The following is a 19986-nucleotide window of genomic DNA, read 5'->3' on the forward strand; positions in this document are numbered from 1 at the left end:
AAAAAAAAATACATAAATAAAAAACTAAAAATAACCCTTATTTTTAACATTTTTGCAGGGGGGCAAGCTCCTTTGCACCCCCAAACCCCCTGCTCATTAAACATACCAATTCCAAGATCACACTACATTGCAGAAAATGGTAAATTTCCTGTTCTGTGCTGTACCATGATCTTGATCTCCATTCAAAACGTTTGAAGTTTCAAAACTTCGATTATATATTATACAAAACTGTATTTAGCAAATGAGGAACTGCAAATATATACAGATTGTTTTTTAGACAATAAGACAGTAATGTACTTGATGTATTCATAATTGAAACAGACTTTACATAGGTTACATAGGCAGGTTTACATCAACAACAGGCAAGGAATAGTGCCTGCATGCCCCACAAAGGAGTTTGTAATAAAAGAGTAAGCAGAGCTAAAGTGATGACATGAAGATCTATACTGTAAGAGTGATGCACAATGTGCATGGGTAATGTGAATTATGTCAGGACTAAGGCATTTTAGCACACCTTAGGCTGCACATGCTGCTGTGTACAACACAATGACACATAGCTCTAGCCAGAAGCAGATAACCAAAAGAAAGGTAATACAGTTCAGCACTGCAGCCAGTACACTGCCCAGTGCGAGAAGGCACACAAAAATTACATCCTTGTTCATCATATCAATGGGTAGGAAATGGGGTAGATAGAAAAAGAAGGCAACGGGGGATTAGCAAGCAGAACTAAACACCAAAGGGTAACCGTAAGGCATGAATGAGGGATGACATTAGGGAATTTGTTTGTAAGATAGAGACTTTTTTTCCTTTTCAGAAATGAAAGGTAGATGGGGAAAGTATAAACAGATATCTCTGGGTAGAATTTAGGGAGATTGGCAAGTTACAGTGTCAGAAAAACAAACATAGATCAGAAAGACATGGATAGCTGAGGAGGAGAGTGCATGGGCACTTACATACAGAGAGTGAATAGTTGGTGATGGGGAGGTTGGGCAATGAAAAAGGAATGGAGAATGACATAGAAGGGAAGGAATGCACTGGAGCAAAGGACCCAGGCATCATTCACATATGTGAAAAATATTATGGTCTGTTTGCACTTCTGCAGGAATACAGGGTGTGGCTCACTGGTCATGCGACTGTGCTAGTCATGCAAGAATGGTCTCCATGGTGCCAAGGTGTACTTCCGGTTACTGGCACACCTTGGCAGTGACCTGCTTCTGCACGTCACTTGTATAGCACTGGAGAATCCTTATACTCACCTTTCAAACAGGAGCCTTCATCTCCAAATGTCCTGAAAGGCAGACACATTGAACATCAGTAACTCTTTCAGGTCACTTGAATTAGAGGGACTGTTGCTTCCTTCTGAAGGGCAGACCAGCTGAGCACTGGCTATGTAGTACCTAATGTAGTGGGTGGTGGAGACTGAGGTGAGTGTGGCTGCTGTGCCCCTTTATCTACAACTGACCATTTAGAACAATGACACAGTTGGACAAATCATTACATGTCCACACAATGAAAGCAGATTTGTAGTTGTACAGTAGAATACTAAAAAAACTCAAATACACTCTACTGTCAGGTGAGGTGTTTTCTTCCTCCTGTGACTTTGAACCAAATTATGACAACGTTCCTCAGCAGCTGAAAAGAAAACATGAACTGTTAAGCATACTTGTGCATCAGGGCACATATACAAAGTAGTGGTACTAACCAATAAAAAACTGACCAATGCACATCTCTGGCGCACTCTCCAGAACCTCTATTGCTCAATGGCAAAGGAAGTTGGGCTAGCACCTTCTTAGGACATCATAACAATGAAGATTGACACTGTTCCTAAGAATGTATGATGCCAGCAGCATCTTGGCACCTGTCCCAGCTCATACTAGGCATCAGCCTTTGTTAAAGGGCCATCATAGGAGCTACAAAGTTCTTTTGAAAATCCTTAGGAAGAAGAACAACAGGAGATTCTTGCTCTCCCTGACACAATGTGCTGAAGCCCTATTTTTTCACTCCAAGAACCTCACTAGGTTGACCAGAAAAAACAGTATGGTACCTGATGAGCATGGACACATGTTTGCGAATTATGTTGCATGACATATAACTGAACCACAGCACTATTCTTCTGCACATACTTTATGCACAAACATAGAGCTCACATGCCTTATGCTAAATTGTACAAGAATATACCAACAGTGATTCACAGACATTAGTGCTATCTGGCTTTATTTACATAAGCAGAATAATAACTGCTAGCTGTTAGCATGACAGAAAGTCCTGCTACCAGCTTCTACAACACCACTTATAACCAAACAACTGAAAAACAAAAGGATTTGAGAAAAGGTTCTTTGGATGAAAAGCATTATTGAGTTAAGAAAGGAGTCAAGCTTAGGAAATGACCTCATCCTCAGCTACAGACTCTGGAGGACTTATCATGAGGGGTGAGGAGCAATGGTATAACTATGACCCACCATACTTTTGTGGTACATTAGTGTCAGGCTGCGAGTGGAAGGGCAAGATGTGGACATAGGATACCAATGGAATTACTTGTCATATGGGGTGAGGAGATTCTAGGACATATATAGAAGTACATGTTCAGAACTATGTTAATGGTTGGGTTGAGGCTATGAATAACAGCAACTGCAGTTCATAACCAGGTCCATACAAGGGCACGGGATGTGTTCATAATCATGTGCATGTCAGAACACAGCAGAGACACTGAATCATGACATATGCTGTCCTTTGGTGTACAGACACTGGCATGGCACTTGAGGGAGGAAAAGCCTACACAACTTCTCTAGGGAGAAGAAAGAACTGCTACTGCAGGTCCTACACACACACATACACACACACACTCACACATGCACACACGGACACACACACACACACACACACACACACACACACACACACACACACACACACACACACACACACACACACACACACACACACACACACACACACACACACACACACACACACACACACACACACACACACACACACACACACACACACACACACACTCTCACACACACACACACACACACAAAACTGGTGCAGGCAAGCAGTACATGGTCCTGTTTTGGGCGGGATTTGTGAAGGAAGTGAGTGCTGTGAGAAGCCATAGCAGGTGTGATGGAGGGTTACAGACATAACACTCAAATGCAAAGGAAGTGGCATAGGATATTGCAGCAGACAAGTCCAGCACAGTTGGTAAGCCATCTATGCAGAAATAAATGACAGAGGTTAAGGAGTATTTGGCATCACATGCCATACAGGTTAAGTGGCCTTTTATAGGTAGAAGTGACTTGCATGTGGGAACTGGCCTGGTAAAAAAACTCATATGTATCAGCAGGGGGAAGCAACATTTTATTACTGTCCGTTATAGCAGACTGTAGTACACACCAATGCATGACTGAAGAGAGTGACTGATCATATCCTGGATCTGTTTTAATAACTCAGTTACCAGCTGCTCTTTAGGGACTGATTCCCAGTTACTCACATAACACTTTACTTATGGTGGGCAATGAACCGTAAAAAAGATTTGTCCAGAGGTGGTAACCTCTACACCCCTATCTATAAAAAAATACTATCTCTGAGGAAGCACAAACATGGAAAAATACATTTATAGAAACAAACTGTGTATCTGAATATCTCACACTGGAATTCACAGACAAGTATTCAGCTACAAGTCAATGAGCTGCAAGAGGCTAAATGCCAGGTGAGTGAAAGAGAAATCCCTGACAACCTGCATAGCTGCCCTTCAAGGCACCTGTGGTGTGTAAGCACAAAATCCTGCACAATACATCTCCCAATGTATTGTAAGAGCACTGCTTCCATATACACCAATATGCACTCCAAAGGGGGATATGGAGGTATATGCGAGTGTGAGATGTCACTGCTCTCATGTATTTTTATGCTTTCACAAGATCAACTGCTGGATGCCCCAACACAACAGGACAACATATGAGTGACATCAAGTGGGGGACTGTGGCTGATGATGATAGTTGCAGCATAACAGAACAACATATTACCGATATCGGTAAGGCATCTGTGGATGCTGATGATAACAGCATATAAATGACATGTCTCTGTGATACAGTGACACTGTCTGAAATGTTATATGAGCAGGGGGTCACCCACATCCACAATACAGAGCTCATATACAGAGGTAGTGGCTGAACACACAGCTTCACCAGACCATGAGGCACATCCTCTACACGACAGGCCCTAGTCTACAAAGCATCTGACATGTGCAGCACCTTTGATGTGAGTATATGACCATAACAGACAGAATCAATGGGGTGTTATATTACCATGACTCCAGAACTGTATCTATTACATACATAATAATTAGAATCAACCAGCCAATCAACCAGCCAATGTCCTAGTCAGTGATTTGGATATAATCAGATACTATACTCAACATTGTGATGATAGTGGGTATTCTCCATGGCATAAAAAAGGACATGCATCAGTTGCACAGTGACCTGAATATAAGTATAGGTACATAGGTACATGGAGGCAACAGTACTGCTCAGGTCTCTGGTTGCAGTTGTTACTTCCATAGGTGCTGCCAAGAGACATATTGCAACTGTCACTGGATCTGCTCCTGCAGGCCATGCATTCTGTGGCCATGATAGGTTGGGAATGCAAGGTGGTCAGGCAGAGGCTGTCCCATGTCAGAATACAGAATTTATTAGTGAGATGGCATTACTTTTAACTGCAGGTACATAGCCTTGCACCTTTGGTCATGGGTGTCAACCAGGGATGTGGGCTACCTTGTTCACTAGGCACAGCACATGAGATCACTCCTCAGGGTGTATCTGCATGGTCCCATAATTCTAATCTTTCCCTGCAATGGACCACATCCAGTACCATCTGTACAAGTTAACATAGTGGACATTTGCAACAGTGTTGTCATGGCAGCTGAACCTTCCCTAGAGTATGTGATTCCTGTCTTCCTGCAACCTCCTTGAGTTCATGGCTACTGTCTTCACATCTGATGAACCTGCCTAATATTATAGTGTCTCAGTCACCTCCTGGTGTTTCCCTTCACACTTGTACAAGTAATGATAAGTGTGTTATGCACTTCCCTAATCTGTGTGGTATGGCAATGTCTAATGCACAGTGTGGCCAGTCCTGCACTGCTCTACATAATTTGGTTTTGATATTGCATGCATCATTTTATTCTGTGCTCCCTGTGTCTTGGCTCATAGCTGCTGACCAATCACTGCCTCTTTGCTAATGCTGTAATATATTGTGCTCACGTCTGCTTCAGCTGTGGTTTGATGTCATGTGCGTCTCCCCTAACTCTCCATGCAGTACTACTACTGCTGCTGCAACTTTGATGGCAGGTCCTTCCATGATGTCCTCCTGCTGCTTCATTTGTTTACATAAAACTATAGGGTTCACTACTGTGGTCATTGCACCAGAGAACTCTTCAGTAGACTGATCCCATGTCCAGACAGACTTTTAATGATAAGCACTATCCCCGCTATGACAAATGATGTCACTTCTGCTGCATGTTTCCGTGTACCTGGTGTAAAGGTTTACTTGTCCAGCTATTCAAAATTATTCCTTGCCAGATATACTGCATGTTGTAGAAGGTATTCAAACAGTCCTTTGGATGAGGTCATAACTTGCAGTCAAGCACTGGCAGGTTAAGCAACCCTACTAGAGAATTATTTTCCAAGATATTTAGAAATAGTAGTGTTATAGTATTTTTGTCTTCTAATGTCTGTTATTTGCTTTTTGTACTTTGGATATAGATGTCTCTTGGAAGTCCTTCCCCGACACTAAGGTATTTAGCATTTTGTCCAAGAAATGCAAATATATCTGCAGATAACAAAGTTTGTTTAAGAGCAGACATTACAAGTATGTGTACTGCCCTGAGTTGGAGTATGATGTAAGTGTTTATGAAAATTTGCCAAGAATTTAGACCTAAAACCTTGCACATGGCATAAAACTCCATTCAGACCTGCCTTAATAGAAAGAGACACTGTACTTGTACCTAATGTCTGTTGTGTCCTTAGACAGTAGCCAGCTGGACATCTCTTCCTAGAGAAAGGACAAGAACAAGGAGCACTAGAAGGAGGCCATGAAGCCAGAAGATTCTAATAGACCTTCTAAGTCCAAGGACATTAGAACCATGGAGGCACTCTACCAGCTGTCAGACATAATGTTTACTCTGGCAGAGGCCTCAGGTGATGACCCTTTGGAAATAATTAGATCTACTACAGCACAGACTCCTCACTACAGCAAAAATATTTACACTTCACTGATGAGGATGATGAGTCATCAGTCCAGGAAGAATATCTACTCATTAAGCAAGGAGAGTGTGGTTTGTCCTTATTGGATTGGTGAATACTTCTTTAGCTACATGAAACTCAGAAACTAGAGACCACAAGAGAATACTAAAGGCTACTAGAGCACCAATGGTCACTAGACCTAAGATCATCCTGTAAAGCTCAGAAGTCAGCAAAGCAAAAACTGCCCTTTCGCAGGTGCCCAGACCACAGCCCACCCTTGCTTCCTTACCAACGCTAGGTTACATTGCCACAGGTCTTTCTCTATTTTTGACTGTGTTTTCAGCCTGATCTGCACAGTGGCACAGCAGGTATCACTGTTGCCTCAAAGCAACATGTTCTGTGGTTCGGTTAGGGTGATAAAGTGAAACAGTGGGTAGTGCTGTCATACCACACCAATAGGTTCGTTGGTTCCTTATGGGCGGCACAGCTGAGCAGCAGGTAGCATTGTCACGTCACACCAAGAGGTTCTCTGGTTTGATTAGAGCAGCACAATGGTGTAGCGGGTAGAACTGATGCCCGATACTAAGAGGTTCTCTTATTCAATTAGGTAAATGCAGTGCTGCAGTGGGTAAGATTGTGGCCTCACAGCAAGAGATCATCTGGTTTGATTCTTAGCTGGGAAGCCTTCTACGTGGAGTACATAGTCTCATGGTCTCCCTGTGTACATAAGAGGTTTGTGTGGGTGCTTCACTTTCCTACCATATTTGGAGACTCCATATTAGCCATAGGTGTGTGTGTGTGTGTGTGTGTGTGTCTGTGTGTGTGTGTGTGTGTGTGTGTGTGTGTGTGTGTGTGTGTGTGGGTGTGTGTGTGTGTGTGTCTGTGCATCTGTGTGGTATGAAAGAATAACAGCTAGCCACCCAGCAGTATAAACATCGGCTGTAGATGATAGTCACTGTTTATGTGACACTCCAACCCCATGAGCAGAATGGGACGGTGGTTATGGATGTGGATTTTCTGCCTGATCTAGAAAAGCCATCTATATTTTGAGACCCCCTTCTTTCAGACAGAGGGCAACCTCACCAGCGAGACATACTGAAACCATGGCAGAATCTGGACTGCAGATGCCAGATGCCCAACCCATTATAATCTGACATAGACTGTGAAGACACCATGGCCTCTGACTCCCCATGGTATACTGCCTGTTTATCTTTCTCATTACAGAAGATTTCCAGTGGTAAGCCAATAAGGTCTCTGCTCCCTAGAAGAGAGATATGAAACTCTTGGGATTTGTTTTACCTACGATTGTTGCAGTTCTTGCAGAACAAGAAGCTCTCCTAGATATTTTTGATAGAAATAGCTTGTGTCTGGACTTCCAAATGCCTATCCCCATGACATCTGACTATTTTCAGGAAGTGCAAACTTCTTCCCATAAATTTTTCTGTGAAAATCCTATACCAGGGCCAGAAACAGTGTCCAGAGCTAGACTGATTTCTGGTTGTAACACATTTCGTAATGATAAGGAAACTTGATTTCCTGATATGTGTTACAAGAAACTGTATGCCTTTATAGCCATGGCATTTAAGGACTTCACTTTCCATAAAATGTCCTATATTCCAAGAGCATGTCTTAAGGCAACTTCTAGAAGGTTTTAAAATAATATAGGATGAGAATCAAAAAGTTGTTTAAGTACAGCAGGTAAGTACTCTCTTGCAGTTTGGGAAACATGATTTTAAATTCGGGTATGATTCTGTGGATGCATCATTCTGAGCAATTGCTATGGTGTCAGTCCTTAGAAGGTACTCTTAGCAGAAGGCTTAGACCCTGTACAAAAATGTTAGCAACATAATGCTCCTCTGGATTGTGTACTACTCATTATATTTTAGGCTTTCTGATTTCAAAAGAATGGAGAACAAAGGGAAGACTGGAATTTGACCAGCACATGTTTCATCATACCTACCTAATTATAACAGGAATTGCCCTTTTGAACAAGGCCCTTAATACAGAAGACAAATCAATGGAAAACAGCCCAAAGGTTAGAAGGCTTTTCAGAAAAAATTAAGTGGCAGTAAGAGGAAAATGGGAAGCAGGGGGCCACCAAAACTCTTCTACCACTAGGAAGCAACTATGACCACTACAACCCTGCTCCTTGCTCCTCTCAAAAAACACCTATCCACTTCACCTTCTCACCCCTTTCCAGACCCTTGCCTTATGATTGGAGTCAAACTGGCAACTATCTTCAAGCAATGGCTACTAATAAGTTCAGAGAAGTATGTCGTAAAGATAATCTCCAGTGTTTACAAACTGCAATTCTCCTCAGTCTACAAAAATGTGAACCCCGAAGGTACCAAGAGATCAGGTGCATCACATAAAATCCACATTGTACAAGATGTCATATCAGGACACTATAGAAAGTGTTTTAGTAGGACAGAAGGAGAAAGGATTTTATTTCAGGTTCTTCTTATTGCCCGTAAAACATAGCATCTGGAGACATATTCTAGTCATTTTAGGTTATTAAAAGTACCAGTATTCAAAATGTTTGCACTCCAGACACTGCCTTCTATGCTAAACCCTCAGATGTTGATGGTTACTCTGAATGTTAAAGATGTCTACCTGTTAAGCCACAACTTTAAAGGTGATAGGAAATTTCTAAGGTTTGTCTCAGGGTGTTCACATTTCCAGTTTATTTCCTTGACTTTTAGATTAGCTATTTCAGCAACAGTATTCAGAAAATGCCTGGACCCAGTGCTAACATAATGCAAAACCAATTTTATCTGAACTTGGGTGACAGTCTATTCCAGGCCACTCCATGCAGGAGATGAGGGGACCTTTTAAATACACTTTACACTGCTTATCTGTACTAGGCTTCATACTGGCCTCTAGAAGTCACATTTGAGCCATGGACACACAGGGAATGCAAGACCTTCTTTCCAGTGGAAAAAAAGGAAAGACTTCTGCAGCTCACTTTAGAACTATGGCTGCAAAGCCACAATGGACTGGCAGTCAGGTTTTCTTTGACCTGTGTCACTTGACCTCAGCCTTCCTGATGGTTTCCCTTTCCAAAGCCCACCTGAATGAGCTGCAGTTTTGCCTGAGGAATCTATGGGGCAAGCAAAATCTGCTCCTAGAGACAATAATTCCTGCTTTACCTTGCATGAGGAAAGAGTTGCTATGCTGAAAAGATCAAATCAACGAGAGTATGACCTTCAGCCAGGCCATTCCAAACCACTGACTTAGAGCAGACCTGGGGAGTCTATAACTTGGGGCTGAGAGTTCAGTGAAGTACATGCTTGTAGTTCAACATGTATCCCAAGCATTTAGCACAGTTTGGAGACTGAGAAATTGAAAGGTGGTCACAGACAACACCAGAGTCCTGTGATATACCAACTCTTATCAACTGGACAAGCTGTCAATGCAGATTTAATCACTGTCTGCCTACATCTGCTCAGGGACTGCTGCATTACTTCCTACATCTCATCAGGAGACTTCTGCATTGCTGGCCTAAGTTAGACCTCAGCAGGCCCACATGAATGGATGTTGCATAAGAAGGTCTTTATCTTAGATGTGAAAAGATGGGTTGTGCCAGACACAGGTACATTTGGTTGTATGAGTGACAACCAGCTGGAAAAATTCTGCTGCAGAGGACCTTAGAGGAAAGCTGGGCATTGGATGCGTTTTCTCTAAATTGGAGAGGCCTATGTCTGTATGCTTCCCCTTGCATTGTTGCTCAGGGTAACTCCGAAAATAACAAATGGCCAGAAATAATACTGATTGCCCCTTTCCGGTCAAAACAGCATCGGTTCTCCCACATGGTCCAGCTGACAAGACCAAAAGCTATCATGCTGCCTTAGTAAATGAACCTTTTGATGCACTGTGAGGGACCTTTTATACATCCTAACCTGTCCATCTTGAGCCCAGTGCATAGACGATATAGAAGATTATGACTGGGTCTCTGAGCATAGCTAGTTTATTATATGTTTGAGGCATCCATTTCTAAACTCTACTAACCCCACATAATTATTGTTAAGATTATTGCACATTTTTCAAGAAGTTATTTGTGCCTCCACACTGTTTTTTGCTGATCATTTAAGGAAATCCTTAATCACAGTGATGCAAGGAGAGGGCTTTCTCTTTTTCCTCTTGACCAGTTAAGAATGTTGGGTCTCCCATACCAAGTCATATGGTTGTTTAGTTCAGGGCTGCAGGCTTTATTGAGTAAGTATCTCAAACAATCTAATGTCGCATTGATATTAGACTGAAGGTCTTACTCAGCCTTGTATCTCAACACATGGCTCAGCAATATTTAGTAAAGCACCTTAAAACTTGCAGAGATCTGAATTTGGGGTCGTAGGTTTGTTGCAGTCCTCTGCAGGTGATGTGTTATTTGCAGTATGTGCAAGAAAATGGATGCTATGTCATTTCCTTGGCTTTTCTGTAATGATAAAGCTAGTTTGTCATGAAGCACAGAAATTCATATTTAAAATTGTATCTGTTGGCCACTTCATATACTAAATATAAACAGTTTACCTTTACAAGGTCACAACACACATGTGCAACTCATCAAATATCTGACTCTAAAGCCTGGAAACTGCACTTTCAAATCCTGACAACACCGAAAGTGCAAACAATGAAATTTGACATTCTGGGAATGTCGAATTTCATCGAAACACCCGTCACTTCCGGATGTCACCAAACTCCATTATGCAGGGGTGCAAGCCTCCCTGCACCCCCACACCCCCTGCTAATTTGATATACTAACTTTGAGATCGCACTACAGTGAGAGACAGGGTACATGTTGTAGTGCAGTCTCCACTCAGAATGCCGAATTCATACGAGCAAATGCACACTGGCATTTGCTCATTTGTGAGTTTGGCATTTCATAGCTGATATTCTGATCTTTTGCAAACATCCTTTCACACATCTGACCATCACAGATGTGCATATCAACCTTGTAAATGTAAACCATATAAACAGTTTAAGCTAAATGCTACCTGTTTATAGTTGACTCCTTGTTTTTCGTACCTGTGTTAGTCATGTTCCCTGTCACTTTATGTCATGTATCTGTTATAAGTAGTGTGAGTATGCTACTTGTTCATTGGAAAGTACTAGGCTAGCTGCCCTTGTGGGCTATTTTAAAACTAGCCTATTTCCCAAAGATGAGAATCAAACCCTGTACTATATAACTGTGAAGTAAACACCTTAACCATTATGACAACCTCTAATGAGGAGGAGAGGCATTGACGAAATTTGAACTAATCATTTTTGGTTTACTAGAACTGTGGTCTAACCCCTGCGATACAAGGCCACAAAGTACACATGGAGACATTAATGGCCACAGAAAATTGCTAAGCAATCATTCTGCAGATTATTACACACCTAGCCTGGAACTTGACAGTGATCAAGGTGAGAATCAAACCACATTCCTTGTGTATGGGAGGTGGCAACCTTAACCATTATTCCAACCCCCAGTCCTAAAACAAAATGCTTAGATAGGTTTTGAATCCACAGTAACACAGCTTCCCACTCTTCTCCTCTGGTGATTAACCTATTGAGCTGCTTTACATAGGCCTGCGTTCAGTTACCGAAAACAATAAAACGTGAACACATAAATCTCAAATGGAAAAAGGCAGTGAACAAGGACATCATTGAAAGGAAATGCACTGAAAGGCCATAGTTGGCCAGCATCGCTAACATAACCAAGGTGGTGAGCTGCACCCCCCTAAACGCCCCCATCCAAATATACCCACTCCAAGATCGCAGTGTATGTGAGGAATAGGGCAAATTTAAAAGGTTTCCCTTCACTTGCCCATATGCATCACATTGCTTCCTGGTTGTTGGCCAACTCGATGAATGTATTTTTATTGATGTCCTTGTTGGCTGCTATTTTGTTTCACTCTTTTCTGTTCGAGATTTATATGTTCACGTTTTATTCTTTCTGATAGCCAAACATGGACCTACTCTACATAACTTACTTGTTTGACTCAGCTACCTTTTAGTGAATTCCATTGTCAAAATGTTGAAATATTTAGTAAAACAAAGAACCACTGGAACACAGGAACTGCTGGTCTACACCAAGAACACTTGAATAAAAAACAAGTAAAAACACTTTTGCCTTCAGGCTTAGTACAGAAATATTGTATCAAAGAACTCATTTATATAATGATGTCATATAGCAATAACCGACAACGTCAGTGTGGTATATTGAAGATTTACCCACGGTTGGCGTGGTTTAATCATGAGGGTAAAGCCCAAGTGATTAAATAAAGCCAACCATGGGTAAATTTCTATACACCACAACCACGGAGTAGGTTATTGCGATTATACAATGACATTATTTAAGAAAAAAATAATTACTTTTCTTAAATAATATCTTTGCATAACGGCGCTTTACTCTTCTTCCGTGGCTGGTGGTATACTGCTTCCTTGTGTTCATGTACTGCGCATGCATATGGGACTTGCGTTTGCACGCATACCCAGTACATCAATGCTTTGAAATGGAAGCAATGGAGAAAAGAAAGTCTCCATTGCTCCATTTTTGTTTTCTTTTTTATTTTATTAAAAAAAAAAACTTTAGGGCAGTTTAGGGGTAGGAGAGAGACAGCATGGAAGAAATACAAGGGATATCGTGCAAGTGTGTTTAATTTTAAATAATGTAGCTGGTTTCCCTAGTATTTTGTCCAAGCTGCCTTTCTGGTATGTCGAGAGTCGGGGCTAAAACTTTTATTTTTAGTTTTTAAGAAATAAAAATAAAATTTTAACATTATACCAATGGAAAGAAGTCCGGGTGAACGGACCTTTTTCCGTTGATATATTGTGGGCTTTACAACGGGCACGCTGGTTGGGCTGACCAATCAGTGTGCTCATTTTTGAATGCTAATGGCCAGTCATTGTATAATAATTAAATACCCATGCTTTTGGCGTTCAACAAGCAAAGGTTTTAAAGAGACAGTACTATGCAAGCCTGGCAATATATGTGCAGCTAGGTGTAAAATCCAATACAGTTCATCTAATTCAGTCTGATCTACAATATTTTCACCACAAGCTGAACTATTAGTAACACATAAAATTAAAAACTTTAAAACTTGAGCAGAACTTTTGTCTTTTTGGTGTCTATAAAGAGCACTAGTAATAATTTCTCTTTTTATGTCAGATAGATGTTTACTTATCCAATCTTTAAACTTCTGGTTTATTTTGCCTACATAGAATACAGTGCATTTTTGACATAAGGCAAGGTAAAAACTACATTATTGGTATTACAATTACCATAATCATATAATTTAAATACCACAGAGGCGACTGGATGTTTAAAGAAATTACAGCTTAAAGCATACTGACAGAACCTGCATCTACCACGTTTAAAAAGTATCCTTTTTCTTATAATGATCTAACTTTTTAATCATTCTTTGTTCTTTATAGCATAGCTTGTTTTTCAAATTCTGACTTTTCTTACGGCCACTGGCTGATGTATCAGAAAGCACTTGATAAAGTTCAGGAACATCTCTTAGAATATGCCAATATTTTTTAATATTTTTTTAACATCATTAGTGTTAGCATTGTAAGTAAGCATGCATCTAACCTTAGAATGTCTATTAGCTTAATCCATATTTATAGTGTCAGATTTAGCAAATCTGGGCCTAGTTTTAGTTTGAGTTAATGAGATAAATCATTGTAGGCATTCTTTCACTTGATATTTTTGTAACCCTCATGTTTAAAGTTAGGAAAAGTATCATTAAGCTGTATAATCTTAGTCTCGTCAGAGATATTCAGCGAGGCAACTCTAGTGAATTGATTCTTACCAATATTTTTAAACATATACTGAGGGTGGATGCTGCTCCTATGCAGATATGAATCCCTTTTTGCTGGTTTCTTGTAAAAGTATTGTACCTAATGCTCCTGCTATATCCTTAAAACAGAAATATCTAAAAGTCAATAAAATCTGTATTTACATTCTTCTTAAATCTTAAAAAGGAAGTTCTGTTAGTTAAATATTCAGTAAAATCATTAAAACTAGTAATGTCATACTTCTGATATACTACTCAAAACAATGAAAAATGAAACTGTTTCTTACAAAGTACTTGGTAAGAATGGAAAAAGTTAAAAAAAAAATAGAAATGAAATATATCTAGCAGCTAAAATGCTTTTCTGTACTCTTCTCTATAATCTTCACTAACTTCCAACAACTAATGCCAACATTTTGCAGTGTAACTGAATTTATATTTATCCACTTTTCTGCTTGGAGCTTAAGTAGGATGGATTTTCTAACACAGAAAGAGTTGTACAGAATATTTCATTACTAATCAATCATACTGTAAGCTGACATCTCTACTTTTAATCAGTAGGTATTAATAAGAGCCAAAGACCTTCAGAGTTGGTCTGTCACTATAATTATCCCATCTCACCACAGTAAAACCTTGTTACATTGGTTATTTTATATAGTTCCTCCTCAAAGTGCTATAAAGATTATAACTGCAGTACACATTTTTCCTGTTTACTGCACATATATTGCAAGCTGGTTTTGCTGACTAGTGGGTTACTAATTTGCTCGTGCAGTAGTTTTTCAAAGCTGATTTCATTATTGAATAGTATGTGAATAAATCAATATTAAATCACAAAGTTTGTATAATATACTCCCATTTTTTTTATAACAATCTCTTTAATATACTCATTTTTTTTTTATCTTTGTGGGAGTGGAATGACATATCATTCAACTTACTTAAACAGAGCAATGATTGCATATGTTAGAAGTGATGAGTCAAAGAAATAGGAAAAAAAGTTTGTTTTTTTTTTAATTTCTTCAATTTCTAATTATTTTTGTTAGTTCTTCTTTTATGAACCTTTATTATAATATAAACAAGCAAACTTTAACATTTCAAATCAATATTTTGCAAACTTTTTAAGGACAGACAAAAAAAAAAAAAAAAAAAAACATAAAGCCAGTACATTATACATATCAGATGCTTTGCAGGTATATATACATACACGCAGACACACGCACACACACACACACACACACACACACACACATATATATATATATATATATATATATATATATATATATATATAAAATTTCTTTTTAGCTAAAGTAATTGCCTTAATATTTTCTTTCACAGGTGAGGTACTCATAGCTATCCAGGTGGTTACATTTATTTTTCAGGATGAAAAGCCATCTACTACAGTCAAAAATCATTTAATGTATCTATGAGAAATTCTTTCCTAGTTAACTTGATGGAATCTTTCATACTTGTGTTTTCCAATCTTAATTTTCTTCCCTTAGCAGCCACCTTTTCCATTTCTCCAAAAGTTGTGTCAATCTTTTGTCTGTAGCCCCTTTTCCTCTGCTTGCTGAATTTCTGTGATTGTATCTATTACACCTTGTATATCAAAAGGAAGCTAGTTTCCAAATGTTTTTTTTTTTTCAAAATGGAAGTAGGTATAACCTACTGACATCAAAATGAATAACAGAATAAGCCTGCAAACTGAGTTTTAACATACAAACTAGGAAGTCAATAAACAATATACACATGAATTGTGTAATAAAGCTAATCATGCCTTTTACCAGTGGTGGTGTCCAGCCTAGACATAATTTTAAGTTGTCAGAAAGTCATATCTGGTTTCAGATGTGCAGATTTGTGAATCCCTGACCCTGATAGTTTCATAAGTTTGGTGAATGAGCTCAAGGATTATTTGCCATCAAAGGATTCCATGTTAGAACTTGTTGGTGCCCATATAAGTCATCTGCTTTCTTCCTGAATGTATTACTTCATGGGTTGAGTTTAATTAAGAGGAGCTTATTTCATAGGTGTGTATGCATGTATGTCTTTTAGATAAGAAATTGTCACATTTCACATATTAATTTTTAGTGAGATTGACTTGTTCATTTATATTCAGGTCACAAGGGAGTGTTCTAAGCCAAGGGTTTCAAGTAGTTGTAGGATCATTAATGCTTTAGATGTCAGGCACAAGTCAGTTCTATGAAAGCAGTGAGACAAAGAGAAGAAAGAAAGCTCACACCTCAAACTCTTAAATGTTTTAGAGGAATCTTTGTACCTTCTCCAGCTACATCAGTTAGTGTACGGGCAGGTTACATGACATATAAATACATGGTAATTTGTAATAACTTTTTCTCATTCTGTTTCCCAGTCAGCAGTACTGTGAGTTTGACAGTGGGAAAAGTGATGAGTATTGTAGTGATATCACCTGAAAAATATTTCTGGGAATTTATTAGCTCATGCTAAGAAGGTCCTACTACAATGACATGGTATTTTGCAATTCAGAGACAAGTAAGATGCGATGAATTGCGATCTCATTATTGGCTAATTTGCATGTCTCTGAATCACACTTACTACTTCTATGTTGCTGTAGTACAATTTTGCTGATGTTGGCATTGAAATTCATACCCTAAGTCACCGTCCCACCATATAAGTACACATTCAAACACACACACACACACACACACACACACACACACACACACACACACACACACACACACACACACACACACACCTACAATAGTCCCAGTACCTGTTCTCCTGACTTGTGTCCTCTTTCCTGATTCCCTGCACCCCCAGATAACCATTATGGCTTAAATGTCTTTATGGCAGACTTTTGATTGCCATCATGGCTAGTGTTTCTCCCCAGCTCCTCAACCCTGCCGTGAAGTAATTGCCATTATGGCACTCAGAAATATAATCCTTTGTGTGTAGAGATTCTTTCCCACCCCCAACCTCAATACTGACTTTGGTGCCATTATGGCACTTAACTGCTCAGTTATCCCTGGTGTCTGCTATTTCCCGCCCACACATGATCCCCATCCTGGTGTTTATACCATTATTGCAGTTAACATTCGAGTAGTTCATAGTGTCTAGTGGCACCCTCATCCCCTGATCACCATACCATGTTTCTAGTAGGTAGTTGAACATGTCCTTTTGACTGGGATCAGTATCTACATGGTTGAGTGATTTTTTTCAATCATTCAGCACATAGATGCCTTCCTGGAGTCAGTTCTGGGGATATGCCTTTCCTTATGACTGCCTCATTAGTATTCTGCATGGCTATGGAGCCAGCTCTATGTTGTGCATGTGTTTGTGCTAGAGCACCATGCACTGGTTAGGGCCCTGCCTCAATACCAAAAGATGACAGTGACATGTTCATGCAGGTGTACACATTGCGGTATGTTCATGAAGTCTTCCCATTACAGTTTTGAAACAAAGCACAGAATATGTGCATATTCAACTTCTGTATTTAGCAGAAGCAACATTTTGAGGGGAAAGAAGAGTGGATGCTAGCATGAACTAAATACATAGCATGATTATTTTTCCAACCAATGCAAACTGAAATGGTTTTAAGTATTTTAATTGTCACTGTTATGCTTATTTTATTTTATTGTATTCTGCATGACTCAGTTTTTCATGTTTGCCTTTGTTTCTGCAGTCCCTTGAGACAGCTTTGAAGTATTGCAATTATATGTTCACCACTGTGTTTGTCTTGGAGGCAGTACTAAAGCTTGTTGCCTTTGGACTACGTCGATTTTTTAAGGACAGGTAAGTGCTAACAGCTAGACTGCCTTTATATTTTTTTATATAATTCACAGTAGCGCAATAGTAGAACATGAAAAAAGAAACATTAATACCTACTAAGTCAAACAATCATTTTGAGAATAGTTGACTGATAATTATTTTAATAGCAATTTTGTCTGAAGATAAATTTTATTCACTTTACTTTTTCAGATTTCAATAATTGTGATCACTCTTGTATTTTTGACTTGGTACAGTTAATGTTAATCTAATGGCTTTCGATTTTTTTTCAACAGTTTTAGTTTTGGAATGGCTTAAATAATGTTACCTGAGAATTACTGTTATATGTAGTATGGATAAACACTTCAGCAATGAAACTTTTTGCTTTTCTCAAAACAACAGCTATGCACTGATCAGTTGATGATTTCACTCAGTTTCCAGTCAGTGGGCTCATGACCCAATCTAGCCAATAGTCAGTCAGTTATACATTATTTATTTGTGTCTGTTATCTGTTAGTTTAGCATTTAACTTTGTATTTGTCAATGTTTATGACCAGCAGGTTACCTCATGGTTAGAATCTGCCATCACAATAACTTCATCGCGCCATGCTTAGCATTTGTCAGAAGATTTCACTTTACAGTAAATTCACTGTTTTAAGAAATGAAATGGTAGTCGCATCAGACACAGGGCACAAGTATGACTTACTGCTATTCAGCCCGATCATGTTCTTCCCAAGATATTTTTGCAATGTAACAGTGATTTTGAGTCTGATCGATGTATTTCATTGAGCAGTGATACTTGAATACCAGCTGTAGGTCAAAGCAGCTCGGAAGCCAGCCAAACACATACCCCGTCATCTTGTTGACTCCCAATCATGTTTGCTGTCTTAATACATATAAGCACTATGCAGAGCTGTTCAGTGCACTAAATTATTTTTTCTTTTGCCTGATGTAGTAATGCTATATACAGGTTAAATCAACAAGAATATTATATTTAAAAGAAGAAAAGGCATAACTGATGGGAGAGGGTATTTTTGTCTATGTCACCAGTGACTTTGGTTCTAGAAGAGGAATGGATTTGATAGTGTCAGCCTAGAGGGTATTAGCACTGAACAGCCAAAGGCTTGTTATCTTATAGCTTCCTGCTTGTATAGTGTTAATATTTTAGCAGTGAAACAAAACAATGTTGTCAACTTCTTGGCTGTTTTTTTATTATATTATTAGTGAAATGCTAGTCAGCTGGATTGATTTATCATTGGTGTTCTGATTAAAGACTGATATACCTTATATTTTTCAGTTAATCTATATAGAGGGGGTAGCTCTTAACTTTTTATAATTTACATACAAATACCAGTTTCGGTACTTATATAAACTGTGTGATTATTTAAATAATGTGGTTTCAAACTGCAACTACCTAATAACACTAACAACAAATTTTAAATCCCGGTTGTTTATGAATTGTTATATTTTGTGTGCATCTTTCGATCTGTCTTTTGATTTTTGAAAAATAAGGCTTCCCACATTGGCTTGCTAAGTATAAGTTAATAAAAGGAAGCATTGAAACAATATAGCAAACTATGAAGGCATGATGCCATAGGCTGAAACTAAAAGCATCCAAGATGTCAAAATATTTTTTCCAGCTAAAGTAGTAAACTCTACATTTAGATAGACAAGAACAGTGGCAAACAGGATAAAAAATCAGTACTGACAAAGATGGAAAACAGGATAATGCCTCACAAGCGAATGAAGATACAAAGTACTAATAGGCTCAGTGTAGTTTAAAATATTCTTAACCTAGTTACACTGTTTAAAGAGTAATGCCTTTAATTGGTATTTGTAGTATCAGAAAAATAGTAGAGTACAAAGATGTGTAGAAACTAGAGCATGCTGTTTGCAAAGGGACAGAAAGAACAGACCAGGGGCACTTGTAGTCCTCTGTAAAAGAGAATTATCAGAGCAGAAGTACAAATAAATATAAACAAAAAGTGGTGGTGAGCTGTCAGTCACCTGTAGACTGGAAATGGCAGCAGAATTTATGAAGTTGTATCTAGATCCCTTCCTCCACAAATGAATCTGATAAGAAAGAGACAGATAGTATATATTTCTTTCTTTTGTTTTTGTTTACTGACCGTTTCCGACTGGGTTTAAAATTTCCAACATATTACATACAGTTTAAAACAGACGTTCATTAATTAACATGAGCAGACATTAAGTAATCTGCAT

At 39.0% G+C, this 19986-nt stretch overlaps 1 protein-coding gene across 1 annotated transcript in view; it reads left to right on the forward strand.

The window, feature by feature from the left end:
• Positions 1 to 19986, forward strand: part of CACNA1I (calcium voltage-gated channel subunit alpha1 I) — a 3136920-nt gene that overhangs the window by 2533293 nt on the left and 583641 nt on the right. The window contains exon 25 of the mRNA XM_044073362.1: positions 17682 to 17791. Coding sequence (XP_043929297.1) covers positions 17682 to 17791 — 110 coding nt within the window. The remainder of the gene's footprint in view (positions 1 to 17681; positions 17792 to 19986) is intronic.

Source organism: Protopterus annectens, chromosome 1.part0 (assembly GCF_019279795.1).
Source record: "Protopterus annectens isolate FY-2018-M chromosome 1.part0, PAN1.0, whole genome shotgun sequence".
Classification (NCBI taxonomy): Eukaryota; Metazoa; Chordata; order Ceratodontiformes; family Protopteridae; genus Protopterus; species Protopterus annectens.